The sequence below is a fragment of the Neolamprologus brichardi genome, chromosome 1 (genome assembly GCF_056152115.1).
Source record: "Neolamprologus brichardi isolate AB-2024 chromosome 1, ASM5615211v1, whole genome shotgun sequence".
Taxonomy (NCBI): domain Eukaryota; kingdom Metazoa; phylum Chordata; class Actinopteri; order Cichliformes; family Cichlidae; genus Neolamprologus; species Neolamprologus brichardi.
Window position 1 is genome coordinate 42,036,283 of NC_142104.1, and position 27,478 is coordinate 42,063,760.

At 40.1% G+C, this 27,478-nt stretch overlaps 1 protein-coding gene and 1 long non-coding RNA gene across 6 annotated transcripts; one reads left to right on the forward strand and one right to left on the reverse strand.

The window, feature by feature from the left end:
- The first annotated feature begins 705 nt into the window (after positions 1-705).
- On the forward strand, positions 706-14,081 carry LOC148106506 (uncharacterized). Of its 3 annotated transcripts, none has more exons than XM_087842468.1 (3): positions 706-1,457; positions 11,168-11,212; positions 11,305-14,081. In XM_087842468.1, exons 2-3 carry the CDS (start codon positions 11,173-11,175, stop codon positions 12,318-12,320), a joined length of 1,056 nt encoding a protein of 351 aa, XP_087698594.1. In that variant the 5' UTR covers positions 706-1,457; positions 11,168-11,172; the 3' UTR covers positions 12,321-14,081. The 3 variants fall into 3 exon arrangements, with proteins under 3 accessions (XP_087698594.1, XP_087698585.1, XP_087698588.1); XM_087842459.1 differs by lacking the exon at positions 706-1,457 and adding an exon at positions 8,897-10,357; XM_087842462.1 differs by lacking the exon at positions 706-1,457 and adding an exon at positions 8,897-9,915.
- Positions 9,217-26,664, reverse strand: LOC148106507 (uncharacterized). Of its 3 annotated transcripts, XR_015719177.1 has the most exons (8): positions 26,554-26,664; positions 24,412-24,472; positions 24,144-24,206; positions 16,664-17,059; positions 16,433-16,524; positions 13,771-14,004; positions 13,613-13,695; positions 9,217-13,521 (listed from the first exon to the last, which is right to left on the reverse strand). It is a non-coding gene; the product is annotated as an uncharacterized LOC148106507 (long non-coding RNA). The 3 variants fall into 3 exon arrangements; XR_015719178.1 differs by lacking the exons at positions 16,433-16,524; positions 16,664-17,059; positions 24,144-24,206; positions 24,412-24,472; positions 26,554-26,664 and adding an exon at positions 15,174-15,336; XR_015719179.1 differs by lacking the exons at positions 16,433-16,524; positions 16,664-17,059; positions 24,144-24,206; positions 24,412-24,472; positions 26,554-26,664 and adding an exon at positions 14,761-14,890.
- Positions 26,665-27,478: the final 814 nt, after the last annotated feature.

Below are 27,478 nucleotides of genomic sequence, written 5' to 3' on the forward strand. Positions count from 1 at the left end.
TTAAATATAAATTAAAATATTAAAACAAAAAGAAGATGCACATTCTCTGTCATATGGGCCTGCATGATTTCTGAATCCTTTATAATCTGCAACTGAAAATAGTGGATGATTACTATACCTTTCTAATGTGATGTTGTTGTCCCTCGCTCTCTTTCTCTCTGGCTCTGTTCCTGAGCTACTGCAAGTGTAACTAACGCCCCTCCCCCCTCTGCCCAGCGCAAAGTACAGGCGCATGCGGAGTTTAGCGGAAAAAAGGGCGAGAGAGAGGGTGAGAGAAAGAAAAAAAAAAACCTCACGGCTCCCAATAAGGAGCCGGCTCGCGTCGTTCACTTCAAAGAGTCGGCTCTAAGAGCCATTTCGTTCGCGAACGACCCATCACTACTACGTATCATAAAGGTGCCTGTTATCCTGCTGCAACGTGTCTGTGGCAGTGTTGTCAACTTAGCGACTTTGTCGCTATATTTAGCGAGTTTTCAGACGACTTTTTTTCTAAAAAAAAAAAGTCGCTAAAAAAAGACGTGAAATCGCTTTTACTCTCAACAAGCAGCGGGTGCTGTAAGGCAGTCAGTTCTTCTTTTACTCTTATGCTGTTTTGTGGATCACAAGGTTTAAAACTACTTATAAATACACACACACAAAGTAACTCCACCAGAGTGCCTGTTTCGGGTCACTTTTGCTGGTCCAAGCCCGCATTAAGGAGCAGGGTTGGAATTGTAACATTAAAAAAAACAATAATTACTAAAATAAATTTAATTTGTAGTTCTAAATAAACTCTAAATGCATTTAGGACGTTTTTTACTCACTTTATGTCTCTTCCACGATGTTATTTCTCTCTCCAAGTAGGTTACAATTACATTAGCATGACCAATTATGCAAATTATGTGATGACGTCATTTAGCGACTTCTAGCGACTTTTAGGACAGCCAATAGCGATTTTCCTTACTGAGGAGTTGGCAACACTGGTCTGTGGACTTGCTTTCCACGGATTTTTCCTCTCTTGATTTGGCCTCACCTGTGGTTCTCAGCATCCTTTCATAGCAGGTGTCCTGCCCTTGGTCCAAGGTGCGCCCCTGCAGTGTTGAAACTGTGTTTTCCCACGATGTTTGCTACCCTACAACCCGTCCTGCTCTGTAGTAGAATCAGCGACATTTGACCGTCCTGTTGCTCCCGTTGAATTTTATATAGCATATTTAAAATGTAAAACTTAAAATTGTCCGTAACCTGCGGACAAATGTACATCTTTTATTAGATGAACACGTGGTTTGGTTATTTGCCTTGTGGTGAAAACACACTGAGAGAGGACTTTTTATTAGTGATCTTAACAGTATTTTTTTTTCATATTAATGTAATTTGTTCATCTAATTGAATATAATCTATTTGTGTATGATTGTCAGTCCAAAGAGGGAGAGAGGAAAGAGGAGAACATGAGGAGAAAGTACAAGTTCAGGAAGAACCAGGTAAGAAAACAGACAGGAAACAGTGAAACAGAGAGAGTTGACTACCAAAAAGTGATAGACAGATGTGCCAGTCAAGGTGAGGCGACATAGGTTAAAATAAAATAAAAAATCTACAGAGCCATAGTAGTATCTGCAGTAAAGATCTTTTCATACATTTTACCATACGCAAAGTTGCAAAACAGTGATGTCATGTATCCTGACGAGGACCCAGGCACAGAGAGACGTGATGAATTTAAGAATCTTATGATTTAATAAAAAAATTTGCAGACTTGGACAGAGATGGTAAAATTATGATGACTGATAACAGAGACGAGGACAACAGACGATGAGGACAGGGAGGAACAGGGGTTTAAATGCACCGAGGAGACAGACAGAGGACAACTGGAGACATGTAGGGATGCAGGGACTGCAGAGACAGGGAAGACGTCTCATCGTGATGAGTAAAGTTGATCTTGCCTGGTTGAGCAGCTCTCTGGGTGCTCAGCACCCCCAAAGCTCTGATCCTAGAATCACCCCTGAACGTATCATAGATACCTAAATTATGCACTTTTGGAATGCAGGTTCGTCAAATCTGCAGCATGAAACCTGCTCATGAAATAAAGTAAAGTTGACCAATTAGTTATTTGACATACAGTGAAGGAAATCTCAGTGTTCCAAGTTCCCTGGATTTGAGAAATCAGGTTTAATGAACGTAAGAATTTTTTGGAATTAACTGTTAGACCTTCAGTGCGTTCATAGCTTCATGTCTTTTTTTATATATGATGCTGTCTTTTGCACAGACAGACATCTACCACCTGAACTCCTGCACATGGAGAAAACACAATAACAAGACATTACAATTCACTTATGAAAACAGAAATGTGGTTAAGTTTAAATGAAAGTTAGTAAAGCTTTCATCTCTGATATTAAAGAAGAAAATGTTTAAATATCAAAAATTACAGGGAGTTTTGTTTGACTTTCACAGCTTTAAACGACGTAACTGGGCTTCAGCGTAGATGTGTACAAACTGCTGACCTGAGTGAGTAACTAGCACAGTATGAAAAACGAAGAAAATGCAACATGATGTATAAAATATATATATATATATATATATATATATATTTTATTAATAAAATAATTGCACATTTCATATAAATGATCTTTCAAGTTCACCAGGAAATCTTTTGATGTCCAAACAGGAAGTGAAACACTACAGAAATATCTGTGCTGATAAACTTAACTCTAAATATGTTGAGACCACATATATTTTCGAGTGTTCTCCTGAAATCAGATGATAGTTTGATGGCACCAGGTGCAAAATAATCTTAAAATAATCTCCTGTCCTGTCCTATGTCATCCCACATGTACAGTATGTAGTGTAATTTCTACATAAAGTGACAAATCCACAGATAATTATACCAGTTTTAGTATCTCTCAGCTGCTTGTTTTGGTTTGTTTTTTACCGTATTGCCTGGTTTCATCAGAAAGTTTCTTTTAGTCTCTCTTGCCAAATGATAAAATGGCAGAAACACAACTTGCTGTGAACAAAACATGTTTTTGTTTGCTGTAAAAGGGCAAAAGAAGTTGTTGTAATACGTTTAAATGGATACATTATGACACATGACAAAGATTCCAAGTGCAACAAAGAAACAAAAGTCATGCTCACATTCAGTGTTACGCTGCCTCCTTTGGCACATAATTCAGTGTTATTGTTATCTGTTATTGTCTTTTCCTTAATAATGTTCTTAGACACCAGTTTGGGAAAGAAATGATTAAATAAATCAATAAATAAAACAAACTGTAGTTATGCATTGTTCCACCACTCTGCAGGGTATGTGCTGCTACTATTAGCACATACCATCATACTCGGTGCAGTCCTGTCAGAAACTAAATGCTCCTGCTTCCATAGGAATTAAGAGAGAAAATAGCCGTCAGGTGCTGCTAATCAGATGCATCTGATTAACTGATCATCAGCAAGTATGAAAACCTTAACTCAGTGCCAACATCTTCAAAGGAGTGGGAAAGATGCAAACTGCAACAGGGCAGCCCTTAGCGGCTGGAAACACAGTGAGGTGGACCAAGACAAGTGTAGTGGAACAAAGTATTTATTTTCTATGCAGCTCTCCTTACAACAATTTGTCAAGCTTCTTCACAGCACAAAAAATCCACCCTCTAATGACAACTGGCAGCCTTAAATATGTTCAGCTGTCACAGATTTAACCATTATTCCACTCTCAGGTAAGTTATTAAATCCCAACCTTCCACCACAGTATACAATATCAATAAGAATAAATAAATACACAAATACATTTCACATTTACATATTAATAAATATTTCACACTTTAATATTACACCAAACCCAATATTATAAAAACCCAGAAACCCAAGCACAAAAAGATTCACCACACTCTCTTTACCAATGGTCTCTCCCGGAACCTTTAAATGGTGTCTGGACCCCTGGGGAAACATTTGCCCAAACACCCTGAAGAGGACACAGGCAAGAAAGGTGAGTAATCATTATCTTACACTTATTTGCACTACTTTTATCCCTAGATTTCACACACATTTGCATTAGTTTTCCTTACTGGTAAACCTTAATCACAATTTCAATCACCATTCTTTTCTCCTGACAGACAACCACCACATTCCTTGATGAGGAGCAGCTGTGCAGGATCTGAAATAAGGCTACCAACTGATTTTAAAATTCCCAATAAATAGTCAATAAATATTTAAACTTCTTGTGTGCAAATGTTTTACTGTGCAAATCCATGCTTAAAGTGCAATGCTAAATAAAGTGCTTGATAAGGTGCTTTTAATAAAGTGAAAGGTGTGCTCTAAAGTGCTATACAGATAGTATAATATAAATAAATGTAGTAAGGGAGTCCTCTTCCTTACACAAACCAAAAAATAAAACCCAAGAGCTACATGTCGTATTCAGTTAGCATGGATAATGCAAATGTTGGTGATTGTACAGTTAGACTGAATAAATGTGTTTTTTGGATCCTTTCCAGGAGAGAGCCTTTTCTGGCAGCACTCTTAGGTGGGAAAAGTTGCATCTGAACAAACTAGAAGACTTCCAGAATGTCCTTTACATATATGACACTAAAGTGGACAAGTTTAACCATAACATACCTCACCGAAGAAGAAACAGCACAGCAGAAACAGTCTATACAAGCACACAGCGGTGGAGCGGTGATGATTTGGGCTTGGATCACTTGCAGTCATGGAAAACTGTGTTCCAAAGTGTTCTAGTGTCAAATTTGAGGCCATCTATCCAGGAGCTAAAGCTTGGCTAAAACTGGGTCATACAACAGAACACGGATCCAAGCACACCAGCACATAAAGGCTAAAAAAGAAGGTGTCAGTTAAAATTCAGACCTCAGTCTGAGTGAACTGCTGTGCATAAATGATTTACTTGCAAACCTCAATCAACACTATTGTAAAGAAGAGTTGGTCAAAATCCCTCAACAGAGAATGGATACATTGATAAATTCACACAGTGAATAATTCCTTGAAGTTATTGCTGTGAAAAGAAGACCCGCAGGCTAACAATGACTCTATAACTCTACAGAGTCCTATCAGAAATGTCTTTTTCACATGACTGTAAGTATCTTTCATTACATTACTCTGATGATTGAACACTACAGGAGTAACAGAAGAGGTTCATGTATAACGTCCAAATCAAGAGTATACAGCCTCATAATAATAACTAATTATATATAAATATGCTTAAATAAGATGTGCTTCAGTTTTTTGTTGACAGTGTAAATTAACTCTCTCTCTGTATAAATATATTTATAAGATATGATCCTTTATGGGTAACCATTATGGATCTAAGAATATAATAATAACACATGAATATGAATTTACATCAGCTGCATTTACCAAGACGTTTTGTGAGTTTCGATTTCTTTAGCTGGACAAATGTTGCTTGATGTCCTGAAACAGTGTGTGATTAACTAAAGTCATTGCACACGTTTTTATTTTTTCTCTTCTTTTTCTTTTCACCTGTTTTATTGTCCAGTGAAATGACACAGAGTCTGCCTGAAGCTAAGTGCTATTTTTTTTTCCAGTTTTGACATTTTGAAAAATAAGTCTGATAAGAAGCTCGGACCACAGACACAAAGCAATGCCTGTTGGACTGTTGGACCAACCACCCCTGCTGAACTGCAGCTATGAAACAGTTCGCTGTGCTCCAGCTCCAAGTTGCAGGGAGATGAACGTGGAGACAAAGGCAGACTTTTAAACCTCAGGTATGTAGATAGCACCACTCTGTCGGCCTCCAAATAAATCACGTGGCTGATTCCAGTCTGCCGCAGTTCTGAATGACCCAGCCGGTGGCGTTGACATCAAGCTTCAGTAGGTTCATGACCCATTCATCCTTCTGAGCTCCCTCCATGAACTCCAACAAGGTTATCTCATCTGTTGGGCACAAAAACACGATCCACACTGTTGACTTTATACCATGGCTTCTATGATGTCACATTTTTGCAGTGTTACACCATTACAGGCAATTGTACATTAAATAATCAAAATGTAACTGAGTTGCAGCTTTAATTCAAGGGGTCTTATTTTATTTATTTTTTTGCATTAAATGTTTAAGAATGACAGCTTTTTCTAGAAACAGTGCCCCAGTTTAAAGGCTCAAAATGAATGGGACGATTGACCGACAACCACTTTCATGAGCAGGTAAGGTCTGCCTCCTTGCTATTTAATGACAAATGAAGCAGACATGATATCTGAAGTTGAATCAAAAAGTAAAATCTGTATTTTATTTGAATTTATAAGAGTGAGTGCACAGCTCAGGAATAAAAACTGAAAGACCACAGAGGGCAAGGAGAGTGCACGATGGCAGAATGATTTCTAGTTAAGAAGAACGACTTCACAACAACTGCTGAAACAATCAAATGTTCTGACATAAAAACAGATTTTAGTTACTAAAAACAAGCTTATTAAGGCTGGATCCACGTCAGACTCTATTACTGTCTGAGTCACCACCACAGATCCATCAGCGAGTCATGTTCTCTCGCTGCTAATGTTCAGTGTCTGTCACCTACAGTTTGTCCTGTCAGGTTGGAGCTGAATACTCAGATTTCAATATCTAATATAAATTATGGCAGCATAAAGAAATGTACATATTATTTATTTAGATCTTTATTCTGTCTATGACAGTGACAGAGTGAACAAAGCTCATTTAAAAAATCCTTTACATGGCCCAGGGGCGATTTTAGCCCATTTTTGGGGGGGTGCTTCAGAACCCCCAAAATGAATCAAAGCACCCCCAAAGATTTTTTTTACTTTTTTTGACAATATTTGCTGTTTGTGGGACACACTACTAAAAATATAAAAAGCATACAGTACGTACTTGAGATGGAACATTTTAACAACAAAAGTATAGATAACCCCTCTCCCCTCCCAAAATGGTTTGTTCCAGCTCGCCTCTCCCCTGCTCTGGCGCCCTTTCTGCCAGAACGATGGTGTCTGAGACGCAGCGGAGCGGAGGTGGAAGCGCCTGCCTTAAAACAGGACATATTAGCTGCATTTAACCCTAAGTTACTCTTTATATAGTTAGGTAGGAGTCAGGCCATGTTTCTTTTTAGCTGAAAAACATTACACCAGGTAACCTGCTGTGTTGAAAACGTGTTTTCCGGCGATGTTTCTACCCTACAATCCGTCCTGCTCTGTAGTAAAATCAGCGATACTTGATCGTCTTGTTGCTCCCATTGAAATGTATACAGCCTATTTAAAATCTAAAACTTAACATTATCTGTAGCCTGCTGTTGTTACCACTGTCCTGTTTGAAAAGGAGAGAAGCTGCTTATTTTGTCATATGTGCCGATATTAAACCCAAAGTACTTACTAGCTAACTGACTGGATTCCCATTAACCTTATAACTGCTGTTGTGTGTGTGTGTGTGTGTGTGTGTGTGTGTGCGCAGAGAGACAGCCAGGTTCATGATGGATATGAGGAAGTTTTTTCAAAAAAGGAGCCACATTCAGGTAAACGTGTAAGATCAAATGATCCATCAATAAAGGATAATGTTGGATCAGTGTTTCAATATTTATATCCTTTATTAGATGTTCATGTGGTTTGGTTATTTGCCTTTTGGTTGAAAGTAAACTGAGAGAGGACTTTTTTATTAGTGATCTTAATAGTATTGTTTTTAATCTAATTGAATACAATCTATTTGTGTATGATTGTCAGTCCAAAGAGGGAGAGAGGAAAGAGGAGAACATGAGGAGAAAGTACAAGCTCAGGAAGAACCAGGTAAGAAAACAGACAGGGAACAGTGACAGGCACAACACAAACTGTTAAACTGGCAAAGAAAAAACTTTTTGAAGCTCAAGAGTGAGGCTGGTGCCATCCCAGATATGTTAACATTGTACAATCTTCTGGATAATCAGATCTTCCCCACACTGAAAACTGTTATCCAGGTTGCCCTAACAAACCCAGTTAGCAGCTGTAGCTGTGAGAGGTCTTTTAGTGTCTTGAGTCAGCTCCATACCTGGCTGAGAAGGACCATGGGTCAAAGCAGACTCCAGCACCTGGCTGTGCTGCGAGTCTGCGACAAAGGATAAAAGAAAAGAAAAACTCTGCAGAGCCATATTAGTATCTGCACTAAACATCTTTTCATACGTTGTACCAGAGGCCAAGGTGTCTCCATTTTTCTAATTTTTTAATAATATTTTGTACATTTCAAGGACTCTTCTGTTTTTGGAGTGTATTTTTATGTATCTGTATTGTATTATACAAACACTTTAAAAGTGAATCTCTGTCCAGAAAATGCACTCAGTTTACTTTTTACTCACTGTGAGCATCATTCATTATTCTCCTCAGTAATTAAGGTTAGGATATGTTTTTTATTCCAATCCATTCTTCAGCATTTAAATAACCTTGATCAGATTTGATGGTTTTGTTACAGACTTTACAAAAAAGTGTTTTGCTTTTCTTTCACAAATGTGGGATTAAATTGTGTTAAAATGTACAAAACAGTGATGTCATGTTTTGTGACGAGGACCCAGGCACAGACAGACTTGATGAATTTAAGAATCTCATGATTTAATAAAGAAATTTGCAGACTTACACAGAGATGGTAAAATTATGATGACTGATAATGGAGATGAATACAACAGACGATGAGGACAGGGAGGAACAGAGGGAACTCGGGACAACTGGAGACATTTAAGGATGCAGGGACTGACAGAGACGGGGAAGACGTCTCATTGTGACGAGTACAGTTTATCTTGCCTGGATGGGCAGCTCTCTGAGTGTGCAGCACCCCCAAAGCTCTGATCCTAGAATCGCCCCTGACACAGACATAGCGGGCTGGGAAAACATGGAATAAAACACAAGGAGGAGAAACGAGGCATGGGGACTGGCAAAGACACAGAGGGGGCACACAGGGGGTAAAGTCACGAGGGGAAATCAAATAAGCAACATCTTAACAGAACAACCTCGGGACCCTAAAACTGACATCAGACAACAACAATACAAGACACAAAAACCAGGTAGAAGTCCCGGGACCGTGACATGCAGGTGGTCACATATGGTTAAAATGATTCAAATGCAGTAAGTGTGCACGTTTCTCATATCAGTATAGTCCATAACTTGATTATTGTCTGTAGCCCACATGATTAAACACTTTAGTTACATAAAACATGTGAGTTTAGATTTTATCTACTGTATAGCCTGTATAGTAAATTAATATGTAGCCCAATAAGTATAAAATCCAGAAAGCTACACAACATGGGGCGGTTCATTTACAAACACAGGTCTAACTTGAGTTTCACACAGTTTTTATTAGAAAACAATCAAATTGTTAAATGCTTAAAGTACACAAACTGTCAGAAATCTGCACCGTCATGAACAGAAATTTATTTGTTGATTAACCCTCCGAGGTCTAAAGCCCACGTTGTGCACATCAGCATCACAGATTTGTACAAATAAAGTTGATAACAAAGACATGTTAAATATTAAGTTGCCATAGCGATGCCTCCAGGGAAAAATGAGGGAGCAGAGCAAGAATGAGAGCATATTAGTGGATATATGTTTGATAACTTTGCCTAACAACCATAAAGAAATGTTTTATATTTTGTGTGTTATTGAGCTTTAATCCTGCATGAAGGCCAAGATGAATCTCTTAGAGTAGAACTTTACAGGAACTATTAGAATAAATAAAAATAATAACACATTGACTGCTTTAGTCTTTTAGATTCACTTCTGTCTGTTTTTTTTTGTCTCCATTTAAAAGATATCAAACTCTGAGCAAAGAACTTGATGTAAAAAGAATCTCTGCACATTCCACAGTCTTTGCTGCTAAAGTGACATCACAGCATTTAAGCATGTTTTGAATGAAAACATCAGCATATGAACACAAAACTGAAGAGACACTGCAGCCGTATGAAAGCAGACCACTATTTAGTGACATTTCGACGTTTCCCTGAGGATTAACTGCTCTGTAATTTACCAAGAACTAAAGTAAGCTCAAATTTCAGTTTCTAAACTTAAGATCATTTACTTAAATATATAAAGCCTGATTTTCCTGCCTGCCAGGACAGTATTTATGTACTTTACATTGTGCAAGACTAGACTATATTTTCCATCATAGAGAGGATGATGTGGATCTATTATTCAGGAAAACAAATGAAGACTTAACTGATGTAATATTTGACAAATTATACATAAATGAGAAAATGTTCTTAATCATAGAGTAACAGAAGCTCTTTTTAACACGATTATTTCTGAGATCGTTTTGTTCATTTAGGAAAATAGAGAAGACTTTTGTTCTCAAACAAACTATTAGAATTTCTGAGAAACTGAGGCTGCGTCCACATGTACACGGCTGTTTTTGAAAGCGCAGCTTTGTCTCTGCATTTGGGCCTTTCGTCCACACCTAAACAGCAGATTGAGTCACTGAAAGGTGAGATTTTTAAAAACTCTTGCCAAGGTGGAGATTTTTGAAAACGACGTTTTTGTGTTTAGGTGTGGACGAGGAAAACGGACATTTACTCAGGCAATGTCAAAAGTGTGCGCCGCTGTTGACGCCACGCTGTGGCCACGTTAGTGTTTACATGAGATCAATTTCTACAATGGCGGATGTAGACAACATACTGTGTCTGTTAATCTTAGTATCTGCAGGTTTTACACGCTGACATATACACACACAGTTACTGCGCCTCCATTTAGAAACACAGAGGCATCAGACGTGGCTTCTACATTCAAAACAGTCGGTTTAGAATAAATGTAATTTAAAAAATGACATTTATGTATGCTGTATGCATTTTGTCCATTTCAAAGTTGTGAGTCTGTTCCAGCCAAAAAGCTGTCTTTAGTTATTAACATTTGAAACGATGAAGGCACGTGAAAGTAACACAAAATTAGCTGCTTTTCCAGAAAAAGACAAAAACTTTTCAGAAGTACGTAAGGTTTTGTGAGGTTTTCCCACCCAGGCTTCTAGACTTCTGATTGGCCAACATTTCTACACGGTTAAGATTTGGCGTGTTCTTGACAGCGTTTCAGTTTGTTTTTAGCGTTTACATATGGAAGGAGATATTTTCTCAAAACTGCACATGTGGACTGCATTTTTTTTTTTAACGAAAAAGGAAAACGTGCGTTTTCAAACATAGCCGTGTACGTTCGGACGCAGCCTGAAGTCATCACAAAAAAAGCAAATCCTCTGAACATTCTGAGTTGAGGTTTACTGATCATTGTTGTTTTGTGTTCCTTGTAGTCAAAATGAGTGGAATAGGAGATGGATTCCAAAATTACCGTAATGGTAAGCACATGTGCTCAGTCTTGAAATTGATGAAAAACAGATTTTCAGCAGATAGTTATGAATGCTAATTAAAAGATTAAATGATCTTGCAGACCGGCAGGTTACCCCACAAAGGTTTTCAGGTGGAGATCGGGAACATGCTAATGAACCAGTTAACCAACCAGCTAATGATCCAGTTAATGAACCAGTTGATGGACCAGCTAATGAACCAGTTAATGGACCAGCTAACCAACCAGCTAACCGACCAGCTAACGAAGATATTGGTGGACTCCGGGGCTACATGGTCAATCTTTATCTTGCTCTCCGTGATATTGGTCGGAGGCTGGATGCGCTAGTAGCTTCAGTATTGAATCAATATGACGATTACCTTTACGATGACGATTACAATGTCAACAATCGAAATATTAATGTGAGGGACAATAATGCCAATGGTGACAACAATGTAAACATTCAAAATATTAATGTGAGGGACAATAATGCCAATGGTGACAACAATGAGCAGCATGAGGATCATAATGCTGTTGTTGTTGGTGGCATTGAAAATGAGGATTCTGATGAGGCATTTGAAGACTGTGAGGATGTTCACCAGTACATCCCAGAAGAGGATCCTCAGCCAGGTGTTTCCAGGAGGAGGTCTAGAGAGATGGATGAAGAAGACGTGGAACCAAAGAAAAGAATCAGATGGAGCGAGGAGTTTTCTGATGATGACTCTGAATTCTTCTCTGCTTCTGACACTGATAGCGTGGGCTGTCCTCATGCTGGTAATATTGCCGATGAGGACATCAATCAGCAGGTAACAGAAGAAGAACCGCAGCCTGGTGGATCCACGAAAAGGTCCAGAGAGGAAGATGTTGATGAAGAAGGTCGTAATAGCAAAAAATCCAGGCTTGCACACTCTGATTCGGGGACCAGCTCAGCTGTGTACGACCACTCTGAGAGCAGCAGTGATGAACCTTTTGAAGATGCGCACGAAGAGCTTGACAACCATGAAGCTGGAGGCTCGAGGAAGCGTTCCCGAGAGGACTTTGAGGAAGAAGAGGAATGTTTGCCTGTGTGCAAATTTCGGAGGTGTTCAAATGAGTCCACCAGCAGCAGCGATGAAGACTAAGACTATTTCGACGGGTTTCTTCAGTATCCTTTTAGTAGGCTGATGGCCTACTCAGGTGACCCTGAATCCTCCATGCTGCAATAAGCTGGGCATACACTGTGCTGCGATTTTTTTCAGTCGCGTTATTCAGCTCCTGCTCAAACTGATTGACTCGCAGGGGTGAGAAGTTTGTGCCGTGGCTTGTGTCCAGATCACACGCCGCACCGCCGTTCTACTCCGTCTTTTCACTCTCATTTCTGCGTTTGCGCGTGCGCAGTGCGAGACGCTGCGGTGACACCCTCAGGACGACCGACAGGATTTCAAACAGGTTTGATTTTCTTACGAGCAAACGATTGATGATCGGGAGCTGGTCGTGAGGCGTTAATCGCTTCTCGTTACCCCATGTAGACGATGCACGACACACGATCAAGGCCAAACTTGGGACGATGCCCAAAACGGTCGCACGACTGAAAAATCGGCTCAAAATGGGCCAAAAATCGCACAGTGTATGCCCAGCATTAGGCTGCCGGGGGATTCCCATGATGCACTGGGTGCTTCTTCTTCACCCACTATGTTTAATAGACCTCTCTGCACTGAATGGTACTTGTTATTAACCTCTGGTTCTCTTCCACAGCATGTCTTTATCCTGTTTTCCTTGCCCCTCCCCAACCGGTCGCAGCAGATGGCCGCCCCTCCCTGAGCCTGGTTCTGCCGGAGGTTTCTTCCTGTTAAAAGGGAGTTTTTCCTTCCCACTGTCGCCAAAGTGCTTGCTCATAGGGGGTCATATGATTGTTGGGGATTTCTTTGTAAGTATACCTTACAATATAAAGCGCCTTGAGGTGACTGTTGCTGTCATTTGGCGCTCTATAAATAAAATTGTAAAGCGCTTTGAGGGGTCCTGAAAAGCGCTTTACAATTTTATTTATAGATAATAAAATAAATTTATAGATAATAAATGCAATCCATCATTATTATTATTATTATTAAAATTGAATTAAAAAGTTGAATAGATGTCACTGTGATGATTTCTTCCCTCCATAGAAAGCTTAGACACAAATGCAGATTCAATGCACATGGTTAAACTATTTATGAGACTTTGTTTAAAGAGAGGGAATGGAGAACGTGGCTCGAGCTAGGAGTGTCAGCAGAGAGCAGGAACCAGAGGAAAAGCTATCGAGAGACTGAACACCTGGCTCCTGATGGGAACAATCCAACGGGAATTCTGAAACAGAGGGAGAAGAAGTTGAAGTTGAAAGATTTACGCTGTGTCACATGAAAATATTCCTTTGCAGCATTTGATTGAAAATAATTACTTTGATTCCATCACATCTTAAATGAATAGTGCTGGACGGGTAAGGGAGTTTGAGGGTAGGATGAGCATGTTGGCAGAGGAGACCTAAACACAGGGAAAACAAGGTTAAACACAGGGAAGCAGCAAGCCAGAACTGGAGCAGAGGTGAAGCCTAGTTACCACTGGAGATGGCAGAACAAACTGGCGAGGAGTAGCAGGCAGCGCTGGTTTAAGAAGCCCTCCTGCTGATTGTTTGCAGATGAGGCCCAGGTGAGATGCTGGAAACTCCACCTCTGAAGTGTGGACACAGAATCCCGATTCCAAGTGGAAAAGCCCCTCAGACACTTCCATGGTGCATGACAAGAAGGATGAGAAAGCATTCATTGTCCATCCATCCGTCCGTCAGCGTAATGCCTAAAAGTTTATTCAGATGTAAATATATTACATTTTTAAATAAAGATCATCAGTGTTTTTAATGACACTGCATTTCATTCATGTGTCTCTATTGGACAGTGTTGTAGAAGTTACAGAAGACAGGAAGCAGTTCCAGCTTGGCCTGACGTTTGATCACTAGTGATGTGCGATACCACTGATTTCCTTTCCGATCCGATACCAAGTAAAATTCAGGGTGGTGTCGACGATACTGATCCGATACTTTGTACAAAAACTTTACTCTTTTATTGTATCTCAAATTATAGCGTCATAATCATTACAGGACATCAGATTACTTGTTCTTATCACTTAATAATGCAGAGTTCATCATATAGAAATAAAAAAACTGAAGCTGTGCTATTTGAACATGTTGCCTGCCTGCAGCACTAAAGGACTCCGTGAGAGACGTCTGTCTTGTAGCATCCCTGGCTGAATGATGTTCTCTTATACTGATGCTTCACAGAGGTTTTATTGGAAAGGTTTTTATTGAAACATTCAGTGAAGACACCGTAAGAGCTAGGAGCAAAACAAAACCAGCAATATTAATACCATAACATCAAAGGAAACAAATTTCTCCTGCTCACATATAGCATATACATCAAATTTACATCACTCAATTTATTATATCACCTCACTAACTTACAACTACACATAAAGATCAAGGTTAACAACATAAACTCTATTAAACGACATTTTGATTGCATGTAACTTATTCCGTTAAAGGAAACATTAACAAACCTTGTGCCACTGTCAGCCAGGTACTAATTGGCAAAAGAAAAGTACATATTTTTCACTTTAAGGCACACTATTTACCATATCCTAAAAGAAACATTACTAACAGCCCTTTAACGTTTTTGCGCCAGTTTCCTGTTTCAAAATAAAAGCATGGATTTCAAAATAAAACCGAAGTGCCTTTCAAACAAACGTAAAAATTGTTACCGCGCCAGATCCGCGGTCCCGAACCGTAGTAAGGAAACCTCTGGCAGTTACTTGAAAGTTCCGTAACTGGCTCGTAGCCGGCAACAGCTTACTATACAGGTCAACTCCGCTAGCAAAAAGATCGAAGGAGGCGTAGGAAACTGCTTCACCGAACTTTATTTCTTCTCCAAGGCACGAACACCGCGTACAGTGGGCTGAAACAGTCTACTCACAGCGAGCATCGCCGACACAACTCTGGCTGTCGAGGGAGTTATTATATTCCTTTTATTTATTTCCTTTCCGTCTCTTCTGTAGCTAACCGTTACTTTTTCTTCTTCTCCGCTCTCTCTCCACACACCCACACACGGCAGTCCCGCTACACACATTCCAAAATACATTTCCCATCAGGCTTCACCCTTAAAGGGCCTGTAACAAAATATTTACCAAATTTAAAGGTCATTTACATGTCTCGCCCTAGCAGCACCTGTCCTTCTCCTCCTCTTCAGTTCGCCTCAACATCAACTCGTCATATTCTGTGATATGATTTACTCTGAGGTGTTTGACGAGGTTAGCGGTGTTGCCACAACACCTCCCTTTCTTGCCACATGCATCGCAAACCACGTCTCGGCTGTTTGTGGATGTAAAACACGTGCACACATGACTCCAGTTACGCTCAGCCATTGTTGTGAGTGCGCACGCCAGAGGCTGCCACACATTTATACAGCCGTATTTCACACATGACTATAAAAGGCGGGAGAGGGAGTAGTTCTTTCCAATGTAGACAATCCGAATGATCGTTTCTTTCCACTGTGTTCCTGTTTATGAAAAACTACAATTTTACCCAAAATGATTAAAATATTGATATTTTAATTTTGATGTTTCCACATCTGGACTTTCTGTTGCTGCTGTGAAACTTTCTTTGAAGTGGCTCATCAAAGTTGTAATTGATAATCAATTCCCACACAATGTGAGAATCCAATCAATTTGTTTATCAGGGGAAAGGTGTGATTTTTTTAGGACACTGGAGCCTAACATTAACCGGTTTAATCTTAGCTTATTTCCATAAGAAGAAAAACATACTGAGAAAGAGATCACCAAAATATACATGTACAAAGGTGAAACGGTCATATGTAGTGTGAAAGAGCTATTTGACATCTTTAACCTCCTAGGACCTGCCGTCCACATATGTGGACATCGCATTTTGGGTTATTTAGACCAAAATACTCAATTTTGCTCTACAAGGGCCTGATATCCATTTACGGGGACATTATACTGCTACAGTTCTATCAAAATTTTAAATGAATATCCTCACATGTGGCTTCGATTTTTCATAAAAACAAAAATAAGGTAAAAAAACAAATCTGGTAATTCTTTGTTTTTACATTCATTGGACCCAATCAGCCCAAATATCAAAGACAAATTAAAAATGCATGCTGTGGAAGAGTTTGGGTCTTAGGAGGTTAAATTCAAAGTAATGTATAAATCCACTTACATAAAACATGAAAAGGCGGAGCAGCGATGCCCATCTCAGCCAGTGGATGATGGTGGGGCAAGATGGCAGCTTCCACAACATGACGCCAGCTCCTGTGTATTTTTAGTAGATAAATGATACGTTTATGACAATGTATCAATTTGTTGGACGATGTAATTACACCTTAATTATGTAATTAGAAGCAAAAATGATTTTTTAAATCAAATCACCTCAAAAAACTACTGTCCTTACTTTCTAATTGATTCTTTACCTCTAAAAGGGGCGGCTGTGGCTCAGGAGGTGGAGCAGCTCATCTACTAATCAGATGGTTTTTGGGTCGATCCCTGCTGCTCCAGACTGCGTGCTAACAGGCAAGACATTAACCCCAAGTCACTCTGATGAATGTGTGTGAATGTTAGATAGAAAGCACAGAAAAAGGGCTTCTATGAACAGGTGTGAATGAGGCGACCTGTATAGAGCGCTTTGAATGTTCAGGTAGAAAAGCACTGTAAACATTTCTCTGTGTTGATTTCTTTTAGACCTCAAACATCACTCACCTTGTTGCAGGTTTCTTTATTAATGCTGAAAACTAATGATGTGCGGATCGATCCTGAAATATCGATTCCTCCGATACCAATCGTTTATGTTCTAGAATCAATTCTCACATTAAAATATTGATATTTTAGTAATTTAGGGTAAGTTTGTAGTTTATCATTAACAGGAACACAGTGGAAAGAAACTATAACATTCGGATTGTCTACATTCAAAGGAACTACTTCCTCTTCAGCCTTTCATAGTCATGTGCGAAATACAGCTGTATAAATGTCTCGCAGCCCCTTGGCGTGCGCACTCACAACAATGGCTGAGCGTAATTGGAGTCATGTGCGAACCTATTTTACCTCCACAAAAACTGAGACGTGGTTTGTGATACGTGTGGCAAAAACGTGAGGTGTTGTGGCCACACTAGGGAGACATTCAAAAAGGCTGTTGTGTGGGGGGGATAAATACATTTTACAGTGTTTATTTATCGGATAAAATACGTTAAATGTCCGGAAACAGCGGGGGTGTCCAAACTCAGAGGCTGCTTCCACCTGAGGACCCGGCCTTCGCGGTCTGAAGAAAGCCGGGTAGTACGTCACGAGCTCCCTCGGTGGAGTGAAACTGCCATCTGCTCCTTGCTATCTAACATATAACCGGGCGCTGACGTAAACTCTCGACCGTCTCACACTTCTGTTTAATCAGTTTTCTGTTTGACGTTTATTCAGCTGTGTGAAAACCCCGGAGGAACCCTCCTGAGGGATTAATAAAGATAAATTTAATTTAATCTAATCTAATAACTTTAATCTGAACCAAACTGATTTACTCACGAACAAATAAAACACTGAAAAAGCCAAACAATAACATTTTAAGTTTGAAGTTTACACGGCTACATTCTCACCTGAAAATATGTTAAAAGTTTTTTTTGCGACCCAGAAAGAGAAATTCAATTCAATTCAATTCAATTTTATTTATATAGCGCCAAATCACAACAAATGTCGCCTCAAGGCGCTTCATAGATACAGAGAAAAGCCCAACAATCATATGACCCCCTATGAGCAGCACTTTGGCGACAGTGGGAAGGAAAAACTCCCTTTTAACAGGAAGAAACCTCCGGCAGAACCAGGCTCAGGGAGGAGCGGCCATCTGCTGCGACCGGTTGGGGTGAGAGAAGGAAGACAGGATAAAAGACATGCTGTGGAAGAGAGACAGAGATTAATAACAGATATGATTCAATACAGAGAGGTCTATTAACACATAGTGAGTGAGAAAGGTGACTGGAAAGGAAAAACTCAATGCATCATGGGAATCCCCCGGCAGCCTACATCTATTGCAGCATAACTAAGGGAGGATTCAGGGTCACCTGGTCCAGCCCTAACTATATGCTTTAGCAAAAAGGAAAGTTTGAAGCCTAATCTTGAAAGTAGAGATAGTGTCTGTCTCCCGAATCCAAACTGGAAGCTGGTTCCACAGAAGAGGGGCCTGAAAACTGAAGGCTCTCCCTCCCATTCTACTTTTAAATACTCTAGGAACAACAAGTAGGCCTGCAGAGTGGGAGCGAAGTGCTCTAATAGGGTGATATGGTACTACAAGGTCATTAAGATAAGATGGGGCCTGATTATTTAAGACCTTGTATGTGAGGAGCAGGATTTTGAATTCAATTCTGGATTTAACAGGAAGCCAATGAAGGGAAGCCAAAACAGGAGAAATATGCTCTCTCTTTCTAGTCCCTGTCAGTACTCTTGCTGCAGCATTTTGGATTAACTGAAGGCTTTTCAGTGAGTTTTTTGGACATCCTGATAATAATGAATTGCAGTAGTCCAGCCTGGAAGTAATAAATGCATGAACTAGTTTTTCAGCATCACTCTGAGACAGGATATTTCTAATTTTAGAGATGTTGCGCAAATGGAAGAACGCAGTCTTACATATTTGTTTAATATCTGCGTTGAAGGACATATCCTGGTCAAAAATGACTCCAAGGTTCCTCACAGTGTTACTGGAGGCCAAGGTAATGCCATCCAGAGTAAGAATCTGGTTAGATACCATATTTCTAAGCTTTTCAGCGCCGAGTACAATGACCTCAGTTTTATCTGAGTTAAGAAGCAGAAAGTTAGTGGCCATCCAAGTCTTTATGTCTTTAAGACATTCCTGCAGTTTAACTAATTGGTGTGTGTTATCTGGCTTCATGGACAGATAGAGCTGGGTGTCATCTGCATAGCAATGAAAATGTATGCTATGTCTTCTAATGATGCTGCCTAGGGGAAGCATGTATAATGTAAACAGAATTGGTCCTAGCACTGAACCCTGTGGAACTCCATAATTAACCTCAGTGTGTGAAGAGGACTCTCCATTTACATGCACAAATTGGAGTCTATTAGATAGATATGATACAAACCACTGCAGTGCAATACCTGTAATACCTACAGCATGTTCTAATCGCAGGATATTATGGTCAACAGTATCGAATGCTGCACTAAGGTCAAGAAGGACAAGCACAGAGATGAGTCCACTGTCAGAGGCCATAAGAAGATAATTTGTAACCTTCACTAAAGCTGTTTCTGTGCTGTGATGAACTCTGAAACCTGACTGAAACTCTTCAAATAAACCATTCCTCTGCAGATGATCTGTTAGCTGTTTGACAACTACTCTTTCAAGGATTTTTGATATGAAAGGAAGGTTGGAGATTGGCCTATAATTAGCTAAGACTGCTGGGTCTAGAGATGGCTTTTTGAGTAAAGGTTTAACTGCAGCCACCTTGGAGGCCTGTGGTACATAGCCGATTATTAGAGATAGGTTGATCATATATAAGATCGAAGAATTAATCAATGGCAGAACTTCTTTGAGCAGTTTTGTAGGAATGGGGTCTAAAAGACACGTTGATGGTTTGGAGGAAGTAATTATTGAAGTTAAATCAGAAAGATCGATTGGAGAAAAAGAGTCTAACTTAACATCAATGGTACTAAGAGTAGCTGTAGATAATATTACATCTGTGGGATGATTATTGGTAATTTTTTCTCTAATGATAAAAATTTTATTTGTGAAGAAGTTCATGAAGTCATCACTAGTTAACGTTAAAGGGATGGTTGGCTCAAAAGAGCTCTGACTTTTTGTCAGCCTGGCTACAGTGCTGAAGAGAAACCTGGGGTTGTTCTTATTTTCTTCAATCAGTGATGAGTAGTAAGCTGTTCTGGCTTTGCGGAGGGCTTTCTTATAAAGCAACAAACTATTTCTCCAGGCTAAATGATGATCCTCTAAATTTGTGACACGCCATTTCCTCTCCAGATTACGAGTCAACTGCTTTAGGGTATGTGTTTGAGAATTATACCACGGGGTCAGGTACTTCTGATTAGAGACCTTAGTTTTCACCAGAGCTACAGTATCCAGAGTCGTACGAAGTGAGGAGGTGAAATTATTAACAAGATAATCGACCTCTGTTGGGGTAGCGTTCAGATAGCTGCTCTGCTCTGTGTTGGTACAGGGCATTGACGATGATAACAGTGGCTGGATTATATTCTTAAACTTAGTTACAGCGCTTTCAGAAAGACATCTACTTTGATAAAGTCCACTCTCCACTGCTGCGTAATCAATTATTGTAAATGTAAATGTTATCAAGAAATGATCAGACAGGAGAGGGTTTTCAGGAAACACTGTTAAATGTTCAGTTTCTATGCCATATGTTAAAACAAGATCTAGAGTGTGATTAAAGTGGTGGGTGGGTTCTTTTACATTTTGAGAGAAACCAATTGAGTCTAACAACAGATTAAATGCCATGTTGAGGCTGTCATTTTTAGCATCAACATGGATGTTAAAATCACCCACAATAATTATTTTATCTGAGCTCAGAACTAAATTAGATATAAAGTCTGAGAAATCAGACAGAAACTCTGTGTAAGGCCCAGGTGGACGATAGATGATAACAAGTAAGACTGGTTTCTGAGTTTCACAACTGGGGTGGACAATGTTAAGCATCAGGCTTTCAAATGAATTAAAAGTCTGTCTTGGTCTTTCATTAATTAATAGACTGGTGTGAAAAATTGCTGCCAAACCGCCCCCTCGACCTGTGCTTCGAGATTTCTGGTAGTTAGAATGACTCGGGGGTGTTGATTCATTTAAACTAACATAATCATCCTGCTGCAACCAGGTTTCTGTAAGGCAGAGTAAATCAATTTGTTGATCAATTATTAAGTCATGTACTAACAGAGACTTGGAGGAGAGAGACCTAATATTTAATAATCCACACTTCACTGTTTTACTCTTTGGTTCAGATGTGGATACTGTATTGTTCTTTCTTTGTAAATGTTTAAGTTGTTTGTTGCTGGTTTTTAGTTTGTTTTTTGTCTTTTTGGAAGCAGACACAGTCTCTATGGAGATGGGTTTTTGGGGGGGTAGCAGGAGGAGAGAAGCTGCAGAGAGGCGTGTAAGACTGCAACTCTGCTTCCTGGTCCCAACTCTGGATAGTCATGTTTTGAGGGGTTTAATAAATTTGTCGATATTTCTAGAAATGAGAGCTGCTCCATCCAAAGTGGGATGGATGCCATCTCTCCTAACAAGACCAGGTTTCCTCCAGAAGGTTTGCCAATTATCTATGAAGCCCACATCGTTTCTGGGACACCACTCAGACAGCCAGCAATTTAAGGAGAACATGCAGCTAAACATGTCACTCCTGGTCTGATTGGGGAGGGGACCAGAGAAAACTACAGAGTCCGACATTGTTTTGGCAAAGTTACACACCGATTCAATATTGATTTTAGTGACCTCCAATTGGCGTAACCGGGTGTCATTACTGCCGACGTGAATTATGATTTTACTGAATTTATGTTTACCCTTAGCCAGCAGTTTTAAATTTCCTTCAATGTCGCCTGCTCTGGCCCCTGGAAGACAATTGACTATGGTTGCCGGTGTCTCTAGCTTCACATGTCTGAGAACAGAATCACCAATTACCAGAGTTAATAAGAGTAATATTAAAACTAAGCAGCTGCCGTCATTGTTGGAAACAAGTACTCTGATGTCCTGTAATCATTATGATGCTATAATTTGAGATACAATAAATAAAATAAGTTTTTGTACAAAGTATCGGATCAGTATCGTCGATACCTCCCTGAATATTACTTGGTATCGGATCAGAAAGGAAATCAGTGGTATCGCACATCACTACTGAAAACCCAGAAGGGAAACTGACCTTACTGCTTCCTTTAAGCATCTAGAAGCTGCTTGACATCTTTACAGATCTTTTGATATCTTTCAAAACTGTATAATATTTCTTTACAAATACATATTACATATTGTAATTTTGCTGTTAATTCGTCTTTGCATCTGATAGGAGAATCCCTCCCTATTATGATTTCAGTTTCATCGCTGGACGAAGCTTCAAAGATTTTCATTCATGCCACCAGCATTCTCTATATCCAAACTATTGCGGCTCCTCCAGCCAGCGGCCGCGGCAGGCTAAACACGAGGACACAGATGACGCGCAACAGTAAACACATGAGATACACATCTGTACTATGTGCTACTTTTATTCCACATACAACTGTCCACTATACAAATCAGCACACGGGCTCAAACCATTAAACAAATGCACAGACTACACAAATAACTGCACCATTTACTATGCCAAATTACAACATTGGCCTGTTGCATAACTTAGTGCATAAGTTTACATAAACCATCAAGTTACAGTCAAAAATGCATCAACATGATTCAAGCTGCGCTCAACAGAAGGTTTCGCCTCATGCTCACCCTACCTTTCTGCTCATCAACATCAGGTGAGTGCAACCACATTTATCACCTAACACACCCATGAGTCACGCCCCACACCCGTGCACCAATACAGTGAGTGCATTTAAACCAACCCACTTAATCAAAAAAGGAACAACTCATATGACTCCTACACAAACTACTGCCTAACACATAGATTAAGTCAAACATCTTTCTCATCAGTTCTTTGGAAACAACAGAATGACTTCAAGGCGTTGCCGTGTATTTGTGTATTATGTTGGGTTGCATGGTAGCAGAGGTGATTCTAGGATCAGAGCTTTGGGGGTGCTGCCTGGATGGGCAGCTCTCTGCCCATCCAGGCAAGATAAACTGTACTCGTCACGATGAGACTTCTTCCCTGTCTCTGTCAGTCCCTGCATCCTTAAATGTCTCCAGTTGTCCCGAGTTCCCTCTGTTCCTCCCTGTCCTCATCGTCTGTTGTATTCATCTCCATTATCAGTCATCATAATTTTACCATCTCTGTGCAAGTCTGCAAATTTCTTTATTAAATCATGAGATTCTTAAATTCATCAAGTCTGTCTGTGCCTGGGTCCTCGTCACAAAACATGACATCACTGTTTTGTACATTTTAACACAATTTAATCCCACATTTGTGAAAGAAAAGCAAAACACTTTTTTGAAAAGTCTGTAACAAAACCATCAAATCTGATCAAGGTTATTTAAATGCTGAAGAATGGATTGGAATAAAAAACATATCCTAACCTTAATTACTGAGGAGAATAATGAATGATGCTCACAGTGAGTGAAAAGTAAACTGAGTGCATTTTTTGGACAGAGATTCACTTTTAAAGTGTTTGTATAATACAATACAGATACATAAAAAATACACTCCAAAAATAGAAGAGTCCTTGAAATGTACAAAATATTATTAAAAAATTAGAAAAATGGAGACACCTTGGCCTCTGGTACAACGTATGAAAAGATGTTTAGTGCAGATACTAATATGGCTATAAAAGGCGGAAGAGGGAGTAGTTCTTTCCACTGTGTTCCTGTTTATGAAAAACTACAATTTTACCCAAAATTTGTGGGTTGTTTTTCTTTTCTTTTATCCTATGTGGCCTCAGGTTGGCAAATCTGTCTATCACATTTTGGTGTTCAAGTCTCTCAAGCATCTCTTTCTCAACTGACATCACAGCCAGGTGCTGGAGTCTGCTTTGACCCATGGTCCTTCTCAGCCAGGTATGGAGCTGACTCAAGACACTAAAAGACCTCTCACAGCTACAGCTGCTAACTGGGTTTGTTAGGGCAACCTGAATAACAGTTTTCAGTGTGGGGAAGATCTGATTATCCAGAAGATTGTACAATGTTAACATATCTGGAATGGCACCAGCCTCACTCTTGAGCTTCAAAAAGTTTTCTCTTTGCCAGTTTAACAGTTTGTGTTGTGCCTGTCACTGTTCCCTGTCTGTTTTCTTACCTGGTTCTTCCTGAACTTGTACTTTCTCCTCATGTTCTCCTCTTTCCTCTCTCCCTCTTTGGACTGACAATCATACACAAATAGATTGTATTCAATTAGATTAAAAACAATACTATTAAGATCACTAATAAAAAAGTCCTCTCTCAGTTTACTTTCAACCAAAAGGCAAATAACCAAACCACATGAACATCTAATAAAGGATATAAATATTGAAACACTGATCCAACATTATCCTTTATTGATGGATCATTTGATCTTACACGTTTACCTGAATGTGGCTCCTTTTTTGAAAAAACTTCCTCATATCCATCATGAACCTGGCTGTCTCTCTGCACACACACACACACACACACACACACACACACACACACACACACACACAGACACACAACAGCAGTTATAAGGTTAATGGGAATCCAGTCAGTTAGCTAGTAATAGGGTTGCCAACTCCCTGAGAAATAAATAAGGGACACCTCGTGGCCAGGGCCGGGCGACCCAGTTGTCTTCACCCTTCCCAGTGTGGTGAATTTTTTAGCTCTTTTTTTGTGTGTGAAATTATTTTTTTAACCATTTGACTTGAATTTGATTTAAGTAGATGCATATTCTTTGTGATATCAACACATGGGAAACAAAAATCATTTAGCCATTTATTTTTAGCTCAAAATGACAACATTAACACAATAAAACAGGTCTCTTTCTTAAACAGAAGCCTGTCATGCTTAACTTTTGAGAATAAAAGTAAATCTTTCTTTAAAAGAACTTAAAATTATATAAATTAATAGAAAACAATAGAAAGAAAAATATTCTTGTAACAGTGCACATTTAGTGCATTTAGTGCAATTGGCTTCAGTAGAGGCATTATTTCAGCTTTTGCTCCCGTTTGTAAACCCACTTGTTCCCATGATTACGCATCATAATCATCATTATTCATCTATGTATTACTTTTATGTATTACTCATCTATTTGTTGTAATCATCTATCCTTGCAGTTGTTTATTACACAAAATAAATTATATTATCACACTTCTGGCCACATAGCGCTGATATTCACTGCACATGCCCATTTTAACCTTAACCAGAGGGTTTAAAAACAAACCAACCAGTGTTTACATACCATATCTGCTTCTGCCGTGGCCTGGTGGACAAAAATTGGTTAAGGGTTCCCCGAGCTTTCATGCCCCTCATGTTCTTCATGTGCCCACCATTAGAAGCACGCCTATGGAAAAATGCGCCAGCACACAGTGCAGTGCGCTTTATGTGTTATTGTGCACTTTTCCAGCCAGGTGTTTTCCTTTTCCCATTCTTCCCTGTACTTTTGCAGCCTTTTTTTCTTTCTCTGAGAGGAACAAACATTGCTGGTCTAATGCTGGGCTCACACTGTGCGATTTGTGGCCCATTTTGAGCCGATTTTTGAGTCGTGCGACCGTTTTGGCGATCGGCCCGATTTTGGCCTTCATCGTGCATCGTGTAGTATACGTGGGGTAACGAGAAGCGATTAACACCTCACGACCAGCTCCCGATCATCAATCGCTCGTGAGGGTGTCACCGCAGCCGCTCACACTGCTCACGCGCAAACACGTAAACGTCGGTGAAAAAGACGGAGCAGCACGGCTGTGCAGCGTGTGATCTGGACACAAGCGATGGACACAAACCCCCCTAACTTGTAGAACTTTGGAAAGCTCATCTGAGCCTTTTCGATGTGGCCTCACCACAACAACCGTGAAAATAGTTGGATTTACATTGCTGCTCAATCACAGCTGCCTGATCATGTTTGTCATTAGCAATTTAGCAAAGTTGATGGCGGTGGTGTGTCTGTGTGAGTGAAAGACAGAGAGGGAGAGCGAGCGACAGAATTTCTGTTATAACCTTCATTTTATGGACGCACAGTGTGAGCACTCGGGTCGCATCAGAGCATCGGGCCGTATAGTGTGAGACCTGCATCGTGACCTACGAACTTCTAACCCCTGCGAGCCAATCGTGCAGTTTGAAAATCGCACAGTGTTTGCCCAGCTTCAGGTGTACTGAGACTTGCACCGCAGTGTCGGCGTTTGTTTCCCTGTTGGCCATGCTTTTTGTTTAGGTCATCTGTTGTCTTCCGGTATTTTCTCCGAAAGCGACCTTTCCTCAACCAATGAGATGAGCGGTAATCTGAATGTCATACTCGAATTGTCATAAGTGTGCTGTCAGCTCATTGGTCACAAAGCAGGAGCGGGGCTGGGAATTATGTTTTCAAACAAAGCGTTAATTACATTAAAACTTATAGACTACTTTTGATTCTCACTGTATTACGGGACAAAGTGCGTCCCTTTTCAGCTCAATACGGGACGTGTACTTTTGTTTCTAAATACGGGATGATTCCGTTTTTTAAGGGACGGTTGGCAACCCTACACGTTTTCAACACAGCAGGTTACCTGGTGTAATGTTTTTCAGCTAAAATGAAACATGGTCTGACTCCTACCCAACTATATAAAGAGTAACTTAGGGTTAAATGCAGCTAATATGTCCTGTTTTAAGGCAGGCGCTTCCACCTCCGCTTCGCTGCGTCTCAGACACCATCGCTCTGGCAGAAAGGGCGCCAGAGCAGGGGAGAGGCGAGCTGGAACAAACCATTTTGGGAGGGGAGAGGGGTTATCTATACTTTTGTTGTTAAAATAAACTCTGAGGTGATGAAGTCTTGGAGCTTCTTCTCAGAGCCTCTTTAATCATCTCTGAGTATATCGTCATCACTGGAGCTCTGATACTTGGATTCACTGTAGCAAAAAGAGCAGAGCAGGGGCGATTTTAGCCCATTTTTTGCTTCAGCACCCCCAAAATGAATCAAAGCACCCCCAAAGATTTTTTACTTTTTTTGACGATATTTGCTGTTTGTGGGACACACTACTAAAAATATAAAAAGCATACAGTACGTACTTGAGATGGAACATTTTAACAACAAAAGTATAGATAACTCCTCTCCCCTCCCAAAATGGTTTGTTCCAGCTCGCCTCTCCCCTGCTCTGGCGCCCTTTCCAGTGTTGTCAATTTAGCGACTTTGTCGCTATATTTAGCGAGTTTTCAGACCCCCTTAGCGACTTTTTTTCTAAAAAGCGACTAGCGAGAAATCTGGCTACTTTTTCTGGTGTTATTGGAGACTTATTTATGACGACTTTTTGACGTGAAAACGTGTATCGCTCTTACACTCAACAAGCAGCGGTACTGCCTTGAGCACCTCACCCGTGCCAAAGCGCTCACAGGCAGAGGATAGTCCTCCCCCCGCTGCTATCAGGGCAGGAGATGTTCACACCTGTGCGTCCAAACGGCAAATGAATCGCGCATGAGCGAAGCCGCTGCTCCCGC

Bases quoted from the DNA above. Each gene is read 5' to 3' on its own strand.
- LOC148106506 (XM_087842459.1), top strand. From the start codon at position 10,270: ATGTACACGGCTGTTTTTGAAAGCGCAGCTTTGTCTCTGCATTTGGGC. The intron at 10,358-11,167 runs GTGAGATTTTTA...TGTTCCTTGTAG, and splicing joins GCAGATTGAGTCACTGAAAG to TCAAAATGAGTGGAATAGGA. The intron at 11,213-11,304 runs GTAAGCACATGT...ATGATCTTGCAG, and splicing joins ATTCCAAAATTACCGTAATG to ACCGGCAGGTTACCCCACAA.